This window comes from Rhinopithecus roxellana, chromosome 9 (assembly GCF_007565055.1).
Source record: "Rhinopithecus roxellana isolate Shanxi Qingling chromosome 9, ASM756505v1, whole genome shotgun sequence".
In the NCBI taxonomy this organism is placed as follows: domain Eukaryota; kingdom Metazoa; phylum Chordata; class Mammalia; order Primates; family Cercopithecidae; genus Rhinopithecus; species Rhinopithecus roxellana.
The window spans coordinates 32646808-32666217 of record NC_044557.1 but is presented as its reverse complement, the minus strand read 5'-3'; the positions used below and the strand labels follow the sequence as shown (position 1 = coordinate 32666217).

General features: G+C 40.2%; 1 protein-coding gene across 3 annotated transcripts in view; it reads left to right on the top strand.

The window, feature by feature from the left end:
- Window positions 1-19410, top strand: part of CA8 (carbonic anhydrase 8) — a 94620-nt gene that overhangs the window by 58586 nt on the left and 16624 nt on the right. Inside the window, exons 7-9 of one of the 3 annotated variants that reach the window (XM_030938211.1) lie at window positions 1601-1713; window positions 1999-2048; window positions 15842-16011. In XM_030938211.1, coding sequence (XP_030794071.1) covers window positions 1601-1713; window positions 1999-2048; window positions 15842-15845 — 167 coding nt within the window. In that variant the 3' untranslated portion in view covers window positions 15846-16011. Of the gene's footprint in view, window positions 1-1600; window positions 1714-1998; window positions 2049-15841; window positions 16012-19410 lie in introns of those variants that run through there. The other 2 variants (XR_004059346.1, XM_030938213.1) reach the window with 2 other exon arrangements.

The window sequence follows — 19410 nt, the reverse complement described above, 5'->3', positions numbered from 1 at the left end:
AAGAGACACTTTGCCACTAGTTCCATTGATCCACGAAGAGCTTTCATAGGATTGTCATTTGTAAAAGTTGCTACCTCTGTGTAAAGCACCAGTATAATAAAATAACTTTGGCCGGGTGTGGTGGCTCACGCCTGTAATTCCAGCTACTCAGGAGACTGAAGCAGGAGAATCGCTTGAACTCAGGAGATGGAGGTTGCAGTGAGCCGAGATCATGTGACTGCACTCAGCCTGGGTGACAGAGTGAAACTGTCTCAAACAAACAAACAAACAAACAAACAGAAAAATCCTTGATGTACCTCTAAGACTGATCAGTGGAGTTCTTAATCCTTAGAGTAGAATAGACTTTGTATCTAATTTTATAAGGTTACCTCTCTGCAGTAATACTATTATTATATATTACTCTAATTGTATTTGTGTAGAGGTAACAATTATACATCAAATACTCAGAATATGATTTAAAGGTTGTTGTATATAAAATTTTGATCTTCACATTTCTCTGCCCAAATTATGTGCTGTCTCTTAGTGTTTTAAACAAAACCAAACAGTTGGTGCATTGTATCTTCTGTTTTCTACATTTAATTAATCTACAACAAACCAATTTCTATCATATGTTAAACATTTATCCATCATATTAATCATAAATTCCTCTAATGCAGAGCTAAAGGATTTCATAAGAATGACCCATTTTGTTCTATTGTAATATTTTAATATTTTGCTGTTGCAGAAGCAGTATAGTAGTAGCTAGAACTGAATGGTTAAAAATACAGGCTTTCAGACAGACGTGGTGGCTCACACCTATGTAATCCCAACACTTTGGGAGGCAGATGTGAGAGGATTGCTTGTGACCAAGAGTTTGAGACTAGCCATAGCCAGACCTCGCTCTCAAAAAAAGAAGAAATAATTGCTGGCTGTGGTGGTGTGCACCCATAGTCCTAGCCACTTGGGAGGCTGAGGTGAGATGATTGCTTGAGCCCAGGAGTTTGAGGCTGCAGTGATTCGTGATCACATCACCACACTCCAGCAGCCTGGGTGATAGAGCCAGACCCTGTCTCTTAAAAACGGTAATACGGGTTATGAAGCCAGACTGCCCGAATTCGAATCCTGGCTCTGCCAGTGATGATCAGCTGAGTGACCTTCGGCAAACTACTACTCTTTTGAGATTCAGTTTCCCCATCTGAAAAATAGTGTTAATATTACTAACTATCTCACCGGTTTGTTGTGAAGGTTAAATGAATTAAAGTAAATTGCTGGCATGTCATAAGCATTCAATAAATATTAGATATGAAATAGTCAGGTAAGTCCTTTAGTAAAGTGAAAAAACCCAAAATATAGATACACTTCTAAAGTGATTAAACTTAACAGGTATGTATAGTAATCCATTGATAGAAATCACTGTAAATAATAGAGAATTCATCATGTTTTTTATCAATTATTTTTTCCACAATGAGTACTGTAAGAATGTGGAGCTCTAGTTTAAAAATGACATCCATCTTAGAAGCATCATTTGGACAGTTTGTAATTTTGAAAATTGTTGTTGGAGTCATCAGGATTGTTATTAATTCACTTGCCTTTTCCATGACATATCCATGTGGCTGTGCAGACCCTCTACTGCGGGATTACTGGGTGTATGAAGGCTCTCTCACCATCCCACCTTGCAGTGAAGGTGTCACCTGGATATTATTCCGATACCCTTTAACTATATCCCAGCTACAGGTGAGTGTGCTGCTTTGAATCTTTCAGAGTAAAGATACGAGTTAAACATTGTTTCTGAGAAAGGAAAGCGTCTGTTTTATGTATTAGCTCCTTTTAGATCAGTCATACCTCTCAAGATGAAAGTTAAGTGGCTTGAACTAGTGAAAGTGATTGAAAGGTCAAGGATGGACAGAACCCAACACTCATTTATGGTCTGTATTTTAAATGTAAGTTTTTAGAGAGTTAATCGAGATCACTGAAAGGCAAAACTTTTTATTAGTTATTTCCTTATGTGAATTTCCCCAGGTGTGGAGAATAGAAAGTCTGGAAGTAAAGTGGGGATGCTGGTTATTTCTGTAAGTCACTCATAGGCTTTGAAATCATTTTGCCTTGGTGTGTACAGGAAAATTCTGCATGTGTAGGGTGAAGGACCCAGAAGGAGTGCCCTAGAAAATTCTGGATTGTTTGCTAGCTCCACTTTTGGTCACCCACCCCCGGCCTTGGGCTCTTCATAGGTGCCCTAAATGCTACTGCACAGTGGGTGGGAGCACCCAAGTGAATTGTCACTGGGATGTTAGCTGGTGGAACATGAGGCAGCATCACTCGAATCTATTTAAACCATGATTTTGATATTACAAAAGGGGCTTTAAATATCTCCTGTCTTTCAGGGATCTGTCTAAGGGATGGATATGTTCTGGAAAGCTGTATTGTTTCTTCATGATCAACCTCAAAAGACTTGGGAAATACTCTCAGCAAACCAAGTTTTCTTTGGTAGCTTTTAAATATTTGCCATTATTTCTCGAAGTTAAAAAGCTCAAGTTCACTAACTTCTCAGTAAAGCTTTCTTTAGTTTGTCCTTAAATCTTAAAAAAATCCTTCTTCCAACATTTAATAATTTTATTTATTTATGTTTTGCTAGGGATTAATTTAATAATTTCCCCACTCAGCCTCTCCTCCCCATACCCTTCGTTATTTTATGAACTTTGATCATATCACTTTTGAACCTTATATTTTTATGGCAAATTCTAATTCCTATATTTAGTCATTCATGTATTTGTTTTTATAAGAGACTATTCTGCACATGATTAGACTAGGGGTATGGGTTTGAGAAAAACAACGGTGGAGGTGAAGCGCTCTTCTCATCACACTGAACAGGGGTATAAGTATATGCCAGCACTCACTTATCACTGGTGATGTGTTCTTGTTTTTTAGTACCACTAAATGCACTTTGCTTTTAATTTAAAAATGAAGAACAAAAAGAAACCGTTCCTGAATGCCAACTGGACACAGAGGATGATGAGATTAAAACAGTTTTTACTCTCAAAAAGTTCACCAAAGAGTTGGGGAGGCAGATGACTAAACAATTAATGTGATAATAAGTAAGGTGCTCTGGAAACACATGTGGAAGAAACCCAACCCAGTCCAAGAGGTTTAGGGAATAATTTCTGCAAAATATTAGAAATTAGTCCAGTGAAGGACAGGAAAGAAGTTAGAAATTTGGGTCCAATGTTAAGCCTAGAGTTTTGGACTCACGATATCTAGATTTGGTACTTAACAGCGAAGATGACGGCTGCTACAACAGATAGACCTCAAATGTCAGTGGCTTAACACAGTAGAAATTTATTTCATACTCACATAAAATCCAACATATGTGTTTCTGATTCGCAGTGAAGGCTTTTCTCTGTGTAGTCATTCAGGGAACCAGGTTGAAAGAAACACTTCCATCTTCTCTGCCCTCCTCCCACAGTCGCCCTCAATGAGAATAGGGTGAAGGATCTCAACAGAGGTCTTTTGAGGGCCAGTGGTATAAACAGGGAGCTCCACTTGTACTTACTTTCTGTTAGCTAGAACTGGTCACATAACTACCCTAACTGCAGGGGAAGCTGGGAAGTGCATTCTAGCTTTATGCCCAAGAAGAAGAAAAAAACAGATTCGGTGATCAGATGAGCAAGAATTCCTGGCACCGTAGCTCAAGCTGAGTAGGAAGACAAGAAGATAGCTCCCACTCTATGCAACCCCGCAGTGCAGATGGGGGAGATGATGCCTCCTTAGGAACTAAGGACCAGGGGTCTTGAGAAGAACAGGGAGGGAGAGTTGCCAAGATGTGGAGGAGGAGGGGATTAATACTGACAAATGCTGTGGAGAAGTGCTGCCAACCCTAGCATCAAATAACTACAGCACCTTTTAAAAATGGGCCCGGGCCAGGCACGGTGGCTCATGCCTGTAATCGCAGCACTTTGGGAGGCCGAGGCGGGCGGATCACAAGGTCAGGAGATCAAGACCTTCCTGGCTAACACAGTGATACCCCGTCTCTACTAAAAATACAAAAAATTAGCCGGGTGTGGTGGCGGGGGCCTGTAGTCCCAGCTACTTGGGAGGCTGAGGCAGGAGAATGGCGTGAACCCGGGAGGTGGAGCTTGCAGTGAGCCGAGACCGCCCACTGCACTCCAGCCTGGGTGACAGAGCAAGACTGCGTCTCGAAAAAAAAAAAAAAAATTGGCCCAGGTGCTTGGAGTTCTGAACTTCTGGCTTCCATCTGGCTTACATTCTGGATCTCAACTTGTTCTTGTCCTTTGATACGTAACTCTTTCCCTGGCCAGGCATGCTCACTGCTTGATTCTGGTTTTAGTATCCTCCTTTGTTGCTGAGTTTTGGCTTCCCTTCTCCAATATGATTCCTCCTCCATCCCTTCCACTGCGCTATTTCTGGTTCCTCTAGGTAAGGAAACACCTTAGCCCATCTAAGCAGTTTGCTGTGAGGCCCCTACCGTGATGAAAGCCTTCTTTTCTTTTCTGATTTGCCTCATCATTGCAAACAAGATGCATGAACAGGAGCTATAACCACCAGTTAGGCCATTATTAACCCAAAGGAGATGTTTCTGTAGAATGTTGAGCTGAATGTAGAGGGACCAAGCATAAATATGGACCATATATAGACCATCTTTCCAGAAGTTTTATGGGAAAGGCAAGGAGGGATTTAGGGACAATGTTTAGAGAATAGTCAAGTATTTTTTGTTTTGTTTTGTTTTTTTAAGTTAAGATTTAGGAACCACTAGAGGTTTTGTAGGCATAGTGAAAATAATCTGTGAATAGAACAGTTGATTCCTTGATGTGGTGACTGCCGTTATCATTCCCAGGTTTCAGATGAGGTGATTGAGGCCTGTGGAGATTAAGAAACCTTTGCCTAATTGACACAGGTAGTACGGGTAGATTTGGGGATCCAGCCAGTCATGTGTGATGTCAGTGCTCGGTGCTTAACTACTGCCCCTTTTGGTGTGCCCTCTTCAACACTGCAGTTCGTTTGAGACCTTCCTTCTGCATGAGGCCTTGTCAGGAAGCCCACAGCAGTGTTAGAGGAGGTTTCTGCCTTTTCTGTGTTATGCTCTGTATCCCCAGTTGGAGGAGTTTTGTTTCTCTCAGGCAGTTGGAAACACATAACAAGAACTTCGGAGGCTGAGGCCTAACGTGCATATTTAGGGATCTTTAGCATCAAAAAAAGAGCAGAATAGGCCGGGCGCGGTGGCTCACGCCTGTAATCCCAGCACTTTGGGAGGCCCAGGCGGGCAGATCATGAGGTTGGGAGTTCGAGACCAGGCTGGCCAATATGGTGAAGCCTCATCTCTACTAAAAATACAAAAATTAGCCGGGTGTGGTGGTGGGCGCCTATAATCCAAGCTACTCAGGAGGCTGAGGCAGGAGAATTGCTTGAACCTGGAAGGTGGAGGTTGCAGTGAGCCAAGATTGTGCCACTGTACTCCAGGCTGGGCAGTGGAGCAAGACTCCATCTCAAAAAAAAAAAAAAAAAAGAATAACAAAACAAATGAGACACCCAAGAAAAGAATATGAACAGAGGAGAATCAAGTAGTGAGGATGGGAGGAGATAGTCCCCTGAGGTCCTGAGGTACTTTCCTGAGGCGGATACTTCCTGGGGTATCCTTCCTAAGACTCTTCTAAACTGGGAGGACCCTGTGCGATTCACTCTTTTCCGTTTGCCATCTGGTTGCTCCAGGTCCCTTCTCTTGCTGACTTTGTATTTCTGAAGCAGAGAAGGGGTCTGGGGTTAGCAGGTGTGTGAGGGCCATGCTCACTGCCGGTTGCCCTATCCAGGTCAAACTCAGGGACTGCAACCCGAGCAGGGGCCATGGGTCATGCAGTCACTGTTGTTCTATGAATGGCACATGTAAAACATCAAACTTGCCTCTGCATTTACTTTTCTTACAATTTGACTCGAGGATACATACGCATTTCTTTGTTGTTGTTGCAGATAGCCCAAAATCTTAGATGCCCAAATTTCAAAGCCCCAAGACTTAACATACAGCTTGTTTTATGATACTGGGATGCATTCATTTGCTTTTACTTGTCATTGACCCTGTTAATACAAGCAGTGTATTGATATGGTAAGGTAATTATTGCATAGTCCTAGCTTCCTTTTCTTTATCTTTCTCATAGGCAGTTTTTAGCATGCAAAATTGCTCCTTTGAGGCTGATGTGGAGTCTGAAGGAATGCATGCATTCATTCCTTCATTTATTTGGCAGTTATTTGACATTTGCTATGCGCCAGTTACTGTAATCAGCACTGACAAGGGGAGAGCCAGTAAGACACTCTCAAAGAATTCACTATCTAGGAGGAAAGGCCAACTGATACATAGGTGTACATTTAAAAACAAACAAACAAACAAAAACCCAGTCATTTGCTGTGTCCGGCACTATGGGATGGTATGGACATAGTCTTGAGGTAGCACATAGGAAAGGTGCCTGGATGAGAGTTAGTTATCTAGAAGGCCTTCCCCAAACCAGGTCAAGAGGTGTTGCCTGAGTATTTGTGAGAATTGCCAACGGGAAAAGTGTATGTATGCTTGTGTCTGGCAGGGAGGCCAGAGAACAGGGTGCATTTGGGGAAAGCTTGTGGTAATGTGGAGAGCCTATGATATGAGGGGGTTGGAGAGGGGAGCAGGAGACTTCCTCAGTGAGCCTCAGGGCTGTGCCATGGAGATTGGTTTTTCTCCTGAAGGTGGCAAAGAATCACGGAAATGTTGTAAGGAGGAGGGAGATATGACCAAGTTTGAATTCGAGAAGCGTACTCTGTAGCTGCAGTATGAAGATGTAGGTCACATGCAATGAGATGGAGGGAAGGGAGTAACTTTAGAAATAATAAAGAAGCAGAAGCAGAACCTGGTGGCTGATGACATAGGAAGGATTTTGGGAAGGAAAGACCCCCTTGTCACTGGACCTCCCCTGGATTTGGCTTGGTTGACTGGCAAGTGTAAGGTGTTGCTTTCTACCATGACAGGGAATCAAGGAGGAAGAGCAGCCTTCATGGAGAAGATGCCAAGTTTATGGTTACATATTGACAGTTTGAGATGCCTTTAAACACCCAAGAAAGGGGTATGGTGGGTGAAGCTGTTAGTGTAGAAGAGGAGATCATTCAGGGAGAGAAAAGAAGTGATTCAGAGAACAAGGGAAGTGTAACCAGGGGTGTGTACTGTAAGAGTGTCCCCAGGGAATGGCTTGAGAAGTGGAAAAAGTCAGGAGACTCATGTGATGGTTAGAGAAGCCATGGGAGAGGCAAGTTTCAAGAAGAAGTAGAGAGATCATGAGTATCAGATTCTGTACACACATTCAGTTAAGGACTAAAAAGTGTTAACAGGATTTAGCCACAAGGAGAGTTTATAGACTAGAGAACAAAGTAGATGAGCTGAGTGTCTATAGTCACATTTGTTCAGCATTACTTTATCGAGGGTAATTTCCTAAAAGTAGATCAGATCTTTTAGTGAAACTTTTTTTTCTCGGCCAGATGGGGTGGTTCACGCCTGTAATCCAAGCACTTCGGGAGGCTGAGGTGGACGGATCACCTGAGGTCAGGAGTTTGAGACCAGCCTGGCCAACATGGTGAAACCCTGTCTCTACTAAAGATACAAAAATTAGCCAGGTGTGGTGGCAGGTGCCTGTAGTTCCAGCTACTTGGGAGGCTGAGGCAGGAGAATCACTTGAACCCAGGAGGCGGAGATTGCAGTGAGCCGAGGTTGCACCACTCCACTCCAGCCTGGGCAGCAAGAACGAAACTCCATCTCAAAAAAAAAAAAAAAAAAAAAATGTTCTTTATAATCACAACAAATCTTAATTTATTGAAAGGTTTATTGGGCCTTGTTGAGTGCCCAATATTCCCATTTCCACCTAGAATTCCTTTAAGGATTCCCTTGCCAGCATTCACAATATTAATGCTGAACTATATTGAGAATGTTAACTGATCCTGTAGATAAGATACAATATTTTACTACTATACTGGCCAGTGTGTTATGCTAAAATCCAGAGACAGACCATTGTGCCTTAGGCTCTCTGGCTTCAAAGGGAACCTAGCTTTGTATTTTTCCTTGAAATAGGCCAGTGACAAAGTCTAACCCTAAGCTACTAAAGTCATGCTCCCTGATTATTGGGAGATAAACCATCTCTTACCACAGGGGAGCCGAAGCTGAATGAATGCATATTGGAAGGAATAATCTCGGCTGCCCTTGAAAATAAATGACTTTTCAATTAGCTGTACTTCTCAAGGAGAAGATTTAGGTGCTATTAGCACAGAGCTCCATCACAGCATCTGTTCATAGGGCAGCAGAGTTAAAATGTAGACACACACAGACACACATTTACATATATTACAATGCTATTTAGAGTGATTTAGAAAAAAATTATAATCTTAGGGGAATATAAATCAGTCTGAATGTTTTACTTGGTGCTGCTCATAGAATTTCACGGGAAGCAGAGCAAAAATGGAAAAGGTCCAAAGAAGGCAGCAAAAGTGAGAGGAATCAAAGGAAGAGGATGTGATTCTAGGAGTTAGACCAAGAAAAATTGAGAAGCCTCAAAAATTGAAAAGGGGAGGAGAGAGATGCTTGACATATAAAATAGCAGAAGGAACAAAGAATGGCAGGTGGAGTTTCCACATAGCTGATTATATTGAGAAATTTAAAAATTTGCATTAAATTAAAGAACAATGTTTTCTTCTATATCATAAGGTTTATGTATGCAATTAAGCTGCTGAATATTATTATGCAAAGAATTGGTATCTTGACATGCATCACCTGCCATAGGATAATAGTATCGGCACTAGCAACATTGAAGAAGTTCTAAATCATAATGGTTTCCTATTAAATGCATAGTAGCTATGATTCAGGGAGGTGTAGACTTCAGCTGAAGTGTAGTGTGGGCTGTTAAGCCCATCATACATTGTCCTGAGTACTATTAATTGGAATTCTAGAATATGGGTCTGGAAGCCCTTTCTTAGTTGAATTTTTCGTATTATTCCTGGTTAGCATGCCTTATGTAGGGAGAAAAAAAACAATTGGATGGATCTGAATGAGTATATATTTCCTTTTAAAAACGATCTCTATCTCTAACCATTAAAAAACTCTATTAAATTTTTTTTATTTCCATAGGTTTTTAGGGAACAGGTGGTATTTGGTTACACGAGTAAGTCCTTTAGTGGTGATTTGTGAGATTTTGGTGCACCGATCACCCTGGCAGTATACACTGAACCCAATTTGTAGTCTTTTATCCCTCACCCCCTTCCCACCCTTTCCCCCTGGGTCCCCAAAGTGGGGACTCAGTGTGTGTGCGTGTGTGTGTATACACATATATACATATATAAATATATAACACACATATATACACACACACACATATATATACACACACACACACGCACACACATACCACAGTTTCTTTATCCACTCATTGATTATGGGCATTTTAACCATTAAATAACTTTAATATAAATGATGGTCTAAGCATTCGGAAGCCAAAGTAAAAGAAAAATTTTTTTTTTCAGCTGGATTGTCATGTTTGGAAATGAGATTCCAAGAACAGAATACAAACACCAAAACATTACCAAATCTAACAATAGAAATTTTAAGACATATTCTGATTTCACAGAGTCATTAAAATGTGAATACATATTAATCTTAGAACTGATAAAACAGGGCATTATGGTATAGTGGCATCTGTGCAAATATGTATGTACACATACAGAAATGGGTTGATAATTAAGTTTTACTGTCCTTTTCCTGCCCTTTTCTTCCTCCTTTTTCTGCATTCCCTCCCTACTTATCTATTTCTTAGCTTATCTACATTTTCATATTAAATGTCTTTGTTTTTTCCTTTCTCTTTCAACTTAAAGTAACACCAGTGAAATGAAAGAATATGAACGTGTTTATTGTTTTTTCACCCTGTGGATACATGACATGTCTTCTAGAATATTGAAAACTGCTTTAAACATTCTTTTCTTCAGTCTTTCCTCCTCTTCATTCCTTCTGCATTCCATGTTTCCTATGGGTTGGAAAGTAGGACTCTTTACATCCTGACAGCCCGAGTTAGTGCCTGGCATGTGCTCAGCCTGTGGGATCTGGAAGCACATCTGGCCCTGGACAATCAAGGAAGTCTGACCCCATTCACGAAGCAGCAAGCCTTTCTCAGGGGTCTTCATGCTCCCTATGGAATCAAAGGGGCTGTTTCCCTAAAGTCCAGGTTGCCATAGGGCCACAGCATGGTTATGTTTGAAAATAACTTCAAATGATTGGGGACATTTGTTGTAGGTTTTCAGTGATTGGGAACATTTGTTGTAGATTTTCTTCTATCCCCATCGCTGTGGTTTCAATGTGTCCCCTCCAAAATTCAGGTGCTGCCAATGTGATGTATTAAGAGGTAGGACCTTTAAGAGGTGTTTAGGCCATGAGGGGCCTTCCCTTGTTAATGGATTAAGACCCTTAAGAAAGAGGCTTCACACAGCATTTTTTCTTGTTGGCTCGCTTGTCCTTCTGCCTTCTGCTACATGAGGACGTATCAAGAATGCCTTCACCAAATACCAAATGTCTTGATTCTGGGCTTCCAGCCTCCAGAACTGTGAGAAAATACATTTCTGTTCTTTATGTATTATCCAGTCTCAGGTATCCTGTTATAGCAGCACAAAACAGATGAAGACATCCATGGTTCTCAGACTTGAGCATGTGTCAGATCTCCTGGAAGGCTTGTTAAAGCACACCTTGCTGGGTTCCACCCCTATGTTGCTGATTCAGTAGATCTGGGGTAGTTGCTGACAACGTACACTTTTATTCTGGGAGGATACTTTGAGAACCACTGTTTCATATGTACCTGCATTCGTCTCTACATGTAACTGACATCAGCGCTCTAACTGGAGAAGCCTGAGGTCCTGAAGGTTAGTGTGAAGGGCAGCACTAGGCGAGCCCTGTCCAGTGGGAACATGATGTGAGCTACATATTAAACTTTCTAGTAGCCATTGTAAAAAAAAAAAAAGAAAAAAAAGTCAAAAGAAACAGGTGAAATTAAGGAATTAATTCAAATAGTGTATGTAACCCAATACTTGCAAAATACTATCATTTTAGTGTGTAGTCAAGGTAAGAAGTCATTGATGAGATTTCTCCCATTCTTATTTTCATACTGAGTCTTTGGCTTGCAGTGTATATTCTGCACTTCTGGCACGTCTCAGATTGGACAAACCACATTTCAAGTGCTTGGTGGCCATGTGGGGCAGGTGGCTGCCATCCTGGACAGTGCAAATCAAGGATCTTCTCTCTGGGGAGACACTTTCTTCACTTTCTTAAAATGTGTCATTTTTAATTGCTTGTAGATATTTTTATATGTATTTTCTCAGTGTCTTAAGTGATAGGCAGCACTTTCCCTGTGGTTGTGAGCTCTCTAATCTTTAATTCTTGAGTATGTTTAAATCTGCGTGGCTCAGAAGCTCTCTCGACAGTGGTCGAGGCTGGGGCTCCTTTAGGCTGGGGATGGCATCAGGATGGTTGACGTTGGTGTTACCAGGGAGTGAATGTTCTTCCTATTCTCTTACTCAAAAAAATTGAAAAGATCGATTAAGGAGTCATGACAGAGTGAGAGATGGTTTATGAATGAGAGGTTGGTAAGGAGGAGGGAGCATTGATTTTAGATGGAACATTTTATAATGGGGTAGAAGAGAAACGAGGCAAAAACAAGGCTGCAGTACGTGAAAGGTGGAAAGTCGTCTCTCTATGTTTGTCTATATCTGTCTTTGTATACATATATGGACTGTTTAAGTACAATTTGCTTTTAATTTTTTAATTTGATTAGTACCATGTGGAATTATGTTATTCTGACTCTTGTATTGTTATTGATAATAAAAGAAAATGAGAGCACTAACTTTGATAAAGAACCATTTTATCAAGGTTGTAAAATATCTGTCACCTCCCAAAGTTTCCTCCCATGTCCTTTGTTGTTATAATATTTTGCTGGGTCAGAACACTTAACATAAGATCTACCATCTTAGCAATTTGAAGTATACAATTCAGTATTGTTAACTATAAGCACTGTGCTGTATAGGAGACCTCGAGGACTTATTTATCTTGCATAACTGAGACTTTGTACCCTGTAACTATTATATCCCCATTTCTGCTTCCTGCCAGCTGCCATTGGCCAATGGCAGCTGCCATTCTTCTCTCTGCTTCTAAGAGTTTGATCGTTTTAGATTCCACATATAAGTGAGTTCATATAATACTTGTGTTTCCATGTCTGGTTGATTTCCACTTGTGGATACAGATTGAAAGGAATTGAAGTCAGTATCTTGAAGAGATATCTGCACTCCCGTGTTCATGACAGCCAAGACAGGGAAACCACATGAATGTCCATAGATGGGTTAATGGATAGAGCATACTGACTTTTACGTGTTGTATTTCTGTTTTAACATGATGACACATGAAATGCAAGTCAAAATAAATCTATTAGAATTTAGTAACTCCTGAAAGTTAGCTAGCACTAAACCACAAACCCTGGAAATTAGCTCTTTGAATCCATTAATAAAGAAGCAATTTTAAAGCTGAACTTTTAGTGGATAATTTGGTTTGTGAGGCAGTGAAGATTGGAATAAACGTCTTAGACCAATTGGAGTGCATATGTAGTTCAAAGAACAGTGGCTGTTGAATCTAATACCTTCAGAAGATGGAGACTTCTCCATGAAATGTTCAATGTTGGTGCCCCACATTCAGTTTTCTCTTAAATTGGTTAAAAACAAATACCATGTTTAAGTAGAGTAGCATTAAAAATACATGCAGTCATACATTCAGATATATGTGATGATAATGGTCCTGGAAGGCCCTGACATTTGAGTTTCATTAAAGATTTCTATCCCGAAATATTATTCTATTATTCTGTTCATTTATCACAATCTCTTATTTCAGTGTGGCTGATTCAGTATGCACTTGAAACCATTTGAAGTGACTAAAGGGTTTGGGGGTGGTTGCTTTAGAAAATTGGCGTTTCAGTAAGACACATTTTCCCCTCCATCTCTGTTGATGTTTGAAGTCTTCAGAGTGTTGCTGTGATCAGAGAAAAACATTTCTTGTGAAATAATTTTCTCTGAGAGTACAGTGATTTGAGACTGGCTGGCTGTTGATTCAGATCATCTCTTCTGGAAGAAGTTGTTTTCACAGAATGTGCTTCAGGGTGAGGCCTGGGGCTTGAAAGATTTTTCTCCAGTTCAGAATACATAAATATAAAATTAAACCAGCTTTAAAATAATCTTCAAAGTCAATAAAAAATGGAGTCTTTCATATGTTGAGGCAGTAAAGTTCCTAGCCCACATTGCTCCTCAGTGACCTGTGCATGCTTCATAGGTTCAGGTTGCAGGTATTAAGTATGATTACATGGAAAGTGAGTGCTAGGAGAGACGACTTTAGATTTTCTCAGTGAATGATTGGTTTATTATAAATACTTTCTGCATATAAAACTACAGCTAAATATTTATCTCAAAATGCTAAAGGTTTCACTTCAAAAGAAGTTGTGCAATAGAAGTGCTAGTATTTGTCAGACACTTCCTATGTGCTTGGAACTATGCTGATTGATTTTCATGAATGTTCTTTCTTATTTCGTAGGCTATCCTTGTGAATACTGTTATTATCTATGTTATACACGTGTGGAAACTGAGGCTTGAGGAGGTGCAGTCATTTGATCATTTGGGTCTTAGGTGGCAGAGCAGTACAAGAATTGGCCTTTGGGTGCAGAGTTCACTGCCCTCACTGTCATATTCTTCTTTTTGAAAAAGCATAAGATTCTCTCACTGACCAGGTTCCTTTTCACTCTCTACTTAGGGAAAACTTCAAGGTGAAAGCAAATATTAAGGGATTATCATGCAGCTTCGTCTCTAGAAGTTTTTCAGATGCAACAAGCAATAGATGCTACTCATATTTTCATTCTAATACCTGAAGAAGATCTAGTGAAAAACCATCAAGTAGATTAAACAGCTGATTGCTTATCTGACTGGCTCCTCTATGTAAATACAACATATAGGTATAATAAAAAACTAAACAGGACAATCCCGGTTGGGTCAGACTTAATCTCATTAAGGGAAATCAGTCATACATTCAGCGACATGGAAAAATAAGACATTCGAAGTGCATATAAGTACAGAGAAAAGAAAAGAACAAAAACCCACAGAAAAGAAGCTGGATTTCTGACCTGGATTCTAATCGAACTAGCCATTTAATTTTTTCTACAACTCTGTGTATGAGTTATTGAGTTAAAATGTTGTGTGATTCAACTCTTGGAGTCAGGGAGCCTCTCCTGAGGAAAATGCACATGTAACAATTTGCATATCATCCAGGGCTTTCGTGGGCCCCCTAAAGTCTCTAGGTGTCTCTTGACTTTTGTTGAAACCCCTGAATTAGTTGCTCTCTTGCGTTTCATTTCTCTTCGTGAATGACAGAATTCTATAGCTATGTAATGTTAAGGATCTTCGTAGATACAATCCCTTGATACACAGATGGTGAACTTTTGGTGTATTGATGCTGCCCAGATCACATATGCTCAATACCTTGGGGTGTATGAAGGAGATAGACTATACTGAATTGACTAGAATTCCTAAAGAGATGGCTGTGGAGCTGAGAAAAGAGCAGGTAGACTTGGAATTGTCAGACTTACCCACTAGCTAATCTGGTAATTTTCAAAACTGTTCCAGCCTCAATTTCCCCTTCTGTGTATGGAATGAAGAATGTGTCATGACTGTCTGGCACTTAAGTGAATTAACAGTGAACCCTGTAGTTAAATAGATAAATGGAAATAAGTCTGGGGAATGCTCATCACTTTTGCTTGTTGCTTAAACATTAATATTTCCCAGAGAGTCATGTCTGGCAGGCTCTGGGTTCTTAGAGAAACTGTAGGGCGGCTGATGGGCAAGGTCCCTGAGGACTCTGAGAACCTCTTCACTTACAGTGGGGAAGCCATGGGACCTGGAGAGCCCACCCAAGAAAGGCAAATGAACTTGAAAATCAATATTGTGAAGACAGGAAGTTGGGCTCAGGCTTTTAGAAAATCATTTCTTGGACCTATGCTCTCCAGAGGGCTAGAAAAGTGGCAAAAGTCTTTTGATGAAAGGAAATCTCGAATCCATCTGATAAATCTAAGATCTAATCAGTGTTTGCATACAGTAACATAATAATTCATTAATTAAAATGTACTTGGAAAGCATTTAAGAGCACATTCATTTGTTCACTCTTTCTTATTATGGTATGGATAGGCATAAAACCTTTTTGGGAGAGGTATGTATCATTGTTTTTTTGAGATGGAGTCTGGCTCTGTTGCTCAGGCTGGAGTGCAATGGTGTGTTCTCGGCTTACTGCAACCTCTCCCTCATGGGTCAAAGTGATTCTCCTGCCTCAACCTCCTGAGTAGCTGGGATTACAGGCGCACACCACCTTGTCCGGCTAAGTTTTGTATTTTTAGTAGAGACAGGGTTTCACCATGTTGGTCAGGCTGGTCTTGAACTCTTGACTTCATGACCCGCCCACCTCAGCCACCCAAAGTGATGGGATTACAGGTGTGAGCCACTGCGCCCAGCCTGTATCATTTTTACATTAACAAATGGAGCAGATTTCTGTGTCTATTTGAGATGTTCAGAGACCTTGATATGTCTACTTCTGTTGCCATCTCTTGAAGGGGTCCTGTCTAATGTCTTAGGTCTGGAAGAATTAAGTCTGTTTTTTTTCTTTTGGAAGCTTAATTTTAATTTTCTCTTTAATAATTGTTGTAATTTATGCATATGTTATGCATGCCATTTATGAAACTCCAATCTTGTTCATGTCTGATAATTGATTAATCTATTCTGCTTTTATTTTCAGATAGAAGAATTTCGAAGGCTGAGGACGCATGTTAAGGGGGCAGAACTTGTAGAAGGCTGTGATGGGATTTTGGGAGACAACTTTCGGCCCACTCAGCCTCTTAGTGACAGAGTCATTAGAGCTGCATTTCAGTAGCCAAAGAGGACAGGAACAAGTCTGTCTTCATGAGGGTATGTCCAGATTAAGTAAGGAAAATGAGGTGCACAGCTACTTAAACCTAGCATGCCAAAGGTACACTTATGGTGATACTGGTAATTTAGTAATAAAAGCATATGTACTTCATCTTTATAAAATTTATGACACATTCTTGAGCTCTGTTAATTACAGGTCAAGTAGTTATTTTAATCTTATGCAGTATTGAAGAAAAACTATGATTTTCCTATCAGAGTAGCCTTTAATTCCAAGTTTTGGTGGCTTTCATAAGGAAAGACACCCTGAGGCCCAGAAAAGGTGACATGCATACCTCTTTAGTAACTTACCATGTTGTCACCTTGAAGCAGCACGAGTCATGTCCCAGTGACCAAGGAGCACACAGGAGGGGGCTTGGGGAACATGTGAGCCTCAGTGTGGATCCTACTTGTCTCCTGCACAATTGATCCTCTTGTTTCTCAGGGTAGGGAGCATATCTGGCATGCATTGAAATACTTCTTCTATGGAAGTGCTTTTTATTTGATAAATTGAGAAGCAGTTGTTAATTATCTGAATATGGTACACTGTTGGTTGAAACATTATGTATTTTAATATACTGAATTCAATGTATGTATTCCTTACTCTTAAGGAACTAACAAAATAAAATATCGCAAACGTGTAAGAGATAAAATACAAAAAAAAGACTATATATTGGATTATTTCTTTACCTTGTAAATTAACTAAGAGTGTATAGGTCATTGTACATCACTGGCAAACCACAGCTTCCCAAGGGGAAAGCATCTGTTGGAATGGAACCTAGGGAAGCAGCGAAATCTCATCTCTATAAACAATTTAAAAATTAGCTGGGTGTGGTAGCATACACCTGTAGTCCCAGCTACTCAGGAGGCTGAGGTGAGAGGATCACTTGAGCCTGGCAAGTGGAGGCTGCAGTCAGCTGAGATCGCACCACTGCACCCTAGCCTGTGTGACAGAGTGAGACCGTGTCTCAAACAAGATAAAACAAAACAAAAAAACAAAGAAGTCTGCCAGGTAGCCAAGGTGACAGACGCGGAGGCTTGGACACTAGAATAGAAACAGTGGAGGTGGAGAGAAGTTGATGTATGTGAAATAGAAATTACAGGTTCTAGCTCATGATGAGTTGGATGAGGGGTGGAAGGAGATGGAAGTGTCAAAGATAACTTCTGGGGTTTTACACTTTGGAAACCCTGGATGGAGTGTCACTGAGTGGCAGTGGGAAAGCTGCGGGGAGGCCCTGTTTGGTTGAAGATTAAGAGTTGAGTTGCAGCACAGTGAGTGAGAGATGCCTGTCAACCACAGACTGCAATGGTGGACTCTGGTCGTGAAGGTCATTAGAATTTCCAGAGTAGAGAACAGAAAACAAGTCTGGGTTGAAATAGGGAAGTATTGGGCATAGACATTGTATATGTTCATATAATGCTCTGATGGATCTAATGGAGTTACTTAATTAAGTGTGTATAAAATCTTGTGGGAGGCTTTACAGGCAAGTTAGCCAAGACACAGAGAAGTTAGGCTATGGCCCAAAGTAATACAGTTATTAAGCAGTGGAGCCAAAGCAGATCCAGGTAGCTTGACTGGCAGACCCCTTTTTCTTCACCACGACATGGGCAGAGGTTAGAGTTCTGCCACACTGGCGTTCGAGTGGCACATCAAGGAGGGATTCTGTTGCAGCAGGGTGAAGGACATAGGAAGGGAGGAGCTGGAGACTCCAGGTCGCAGCCACCTTGGTAGGCTGGGGTGGGGTGGGGCAGGAGGCCACAGCAGCAAAGAGGGGGTGGGATTGAGGAAATCTTTTTTTTTTCTTCTTTTTTAAACAAAAGAAATGGAACTTGTCTATATGCTGGGGGATGGAAAAGGAACAAGTCGATGGAAAGAGGCTGAAGGTGCTGCTTCTGGGAGGAGCTGGAGCAGTGAAGTCTGAAAAGTGGAAAGGGATGAAATCCTAAGCACACAGGGAGCCTGGCTTTTGCTGAGAGGATGGGCACTCTCTGTGCTGCAATGGGAAGGAAGAAAGAAGGAGGTGGAACTTTAGAGCTGCTGTGTACCCATGACTTGCTCTTATCATTTAATGATGAATGCGGCAGGAGCTAGGAGCAAGAGAACAGCAGGGAATATAGGATAGGAGCAGAGGAAAAGGGAAGGATGTGTTCATAGGAGAGGCCAAGAGGCAGCGGGGGTGGGATGAGCGTTGCAAAGCGTGAATGTGTGCATTTATCCAGTCTAGGTTTAGTTAGTATACTCCCTGTGAATGTGAATAACTGTAAATGATACTTTTAATGAGGGGAGATTATTCCCTTGAATGTTTGGTTTGTATCTGGTCCTAGACCAGAGTTGCCATTCTCTAAATATCTACATGACTATTATTGTTTTCTGTCTGTCTTTTACACACACACATACACACACACACACACAGAGACAGAGAGAGAGAGAGAGAAATGTTGTTTATGAGATTTTGTATATTTCACATCGTATTCTTTATATGATAGATGAAGAATGTGTAGTTTTTCAAAGTTTTGAGTTAATTACAATTTAGGTACTATATCTAATAGGAAGATGGATTTGTATTCTTATCTTGGTGGCTGAGATTACTTAAAGGGCATAATTTGCTCCCAAATTCCTAAGAATGGTACAGGAATTCTAAGGTGACTCTAATTCTGATTTCATTTTTTTATGAATACATTTTTTATCCTTTTATCTTGAAATGTGTAATACAAATCTAGTCAGAGTTCTATATAAAAATTATATTGGGAATCAGACTTATGTGTGTGTACTTTTTATTTGATATTTAATAATGCCCTAAGGCAGGTAATTCAAATTTTTATTAAAGTGAAATGATTTGACAGTCACACTTTGAATTTAATGCATGAATGTTTCATTTAAGCTCTTGGAACTGAAAAGGAAAAGACATTTCTCTGGTAGTTGTTCTCTAAAAAATGTTTAAAATAATTCAGATTTATTTTAGCTATGTTTTACTGAAATAACTTTAGTTTTTAGACTTAAAATGACAGATTTCTTAAAAAAATGGCATGTCTGGGCACCTGGAAGACTTTGATAATGAAGCTTTATTATTCCCATGAGTAATCTGTGACTTTTTATATTACCATTTAAGAAGTATGAACTATGATTTTGTATTATACTTGTTTAAAGAATTAGTATGTAATTTATCCAGGTGCTGGAAAATCTTTGGTTCAGCGGTGCTAGTTCAGATTTATGGGGGCCTATTGACATTAAATGATCCTTTACCCATTGAATTTTCTATATGATGCAGGAGAACTAAATGTATTTTAATAACAATGAACAAATGATATAACAAGTTTAAGGTCCAGTTTACTTGTTACTTTTGCTATCATGACATTGGTACAAATCTTCCAACAAAATGATTATTTGATTATTTGCCTTTT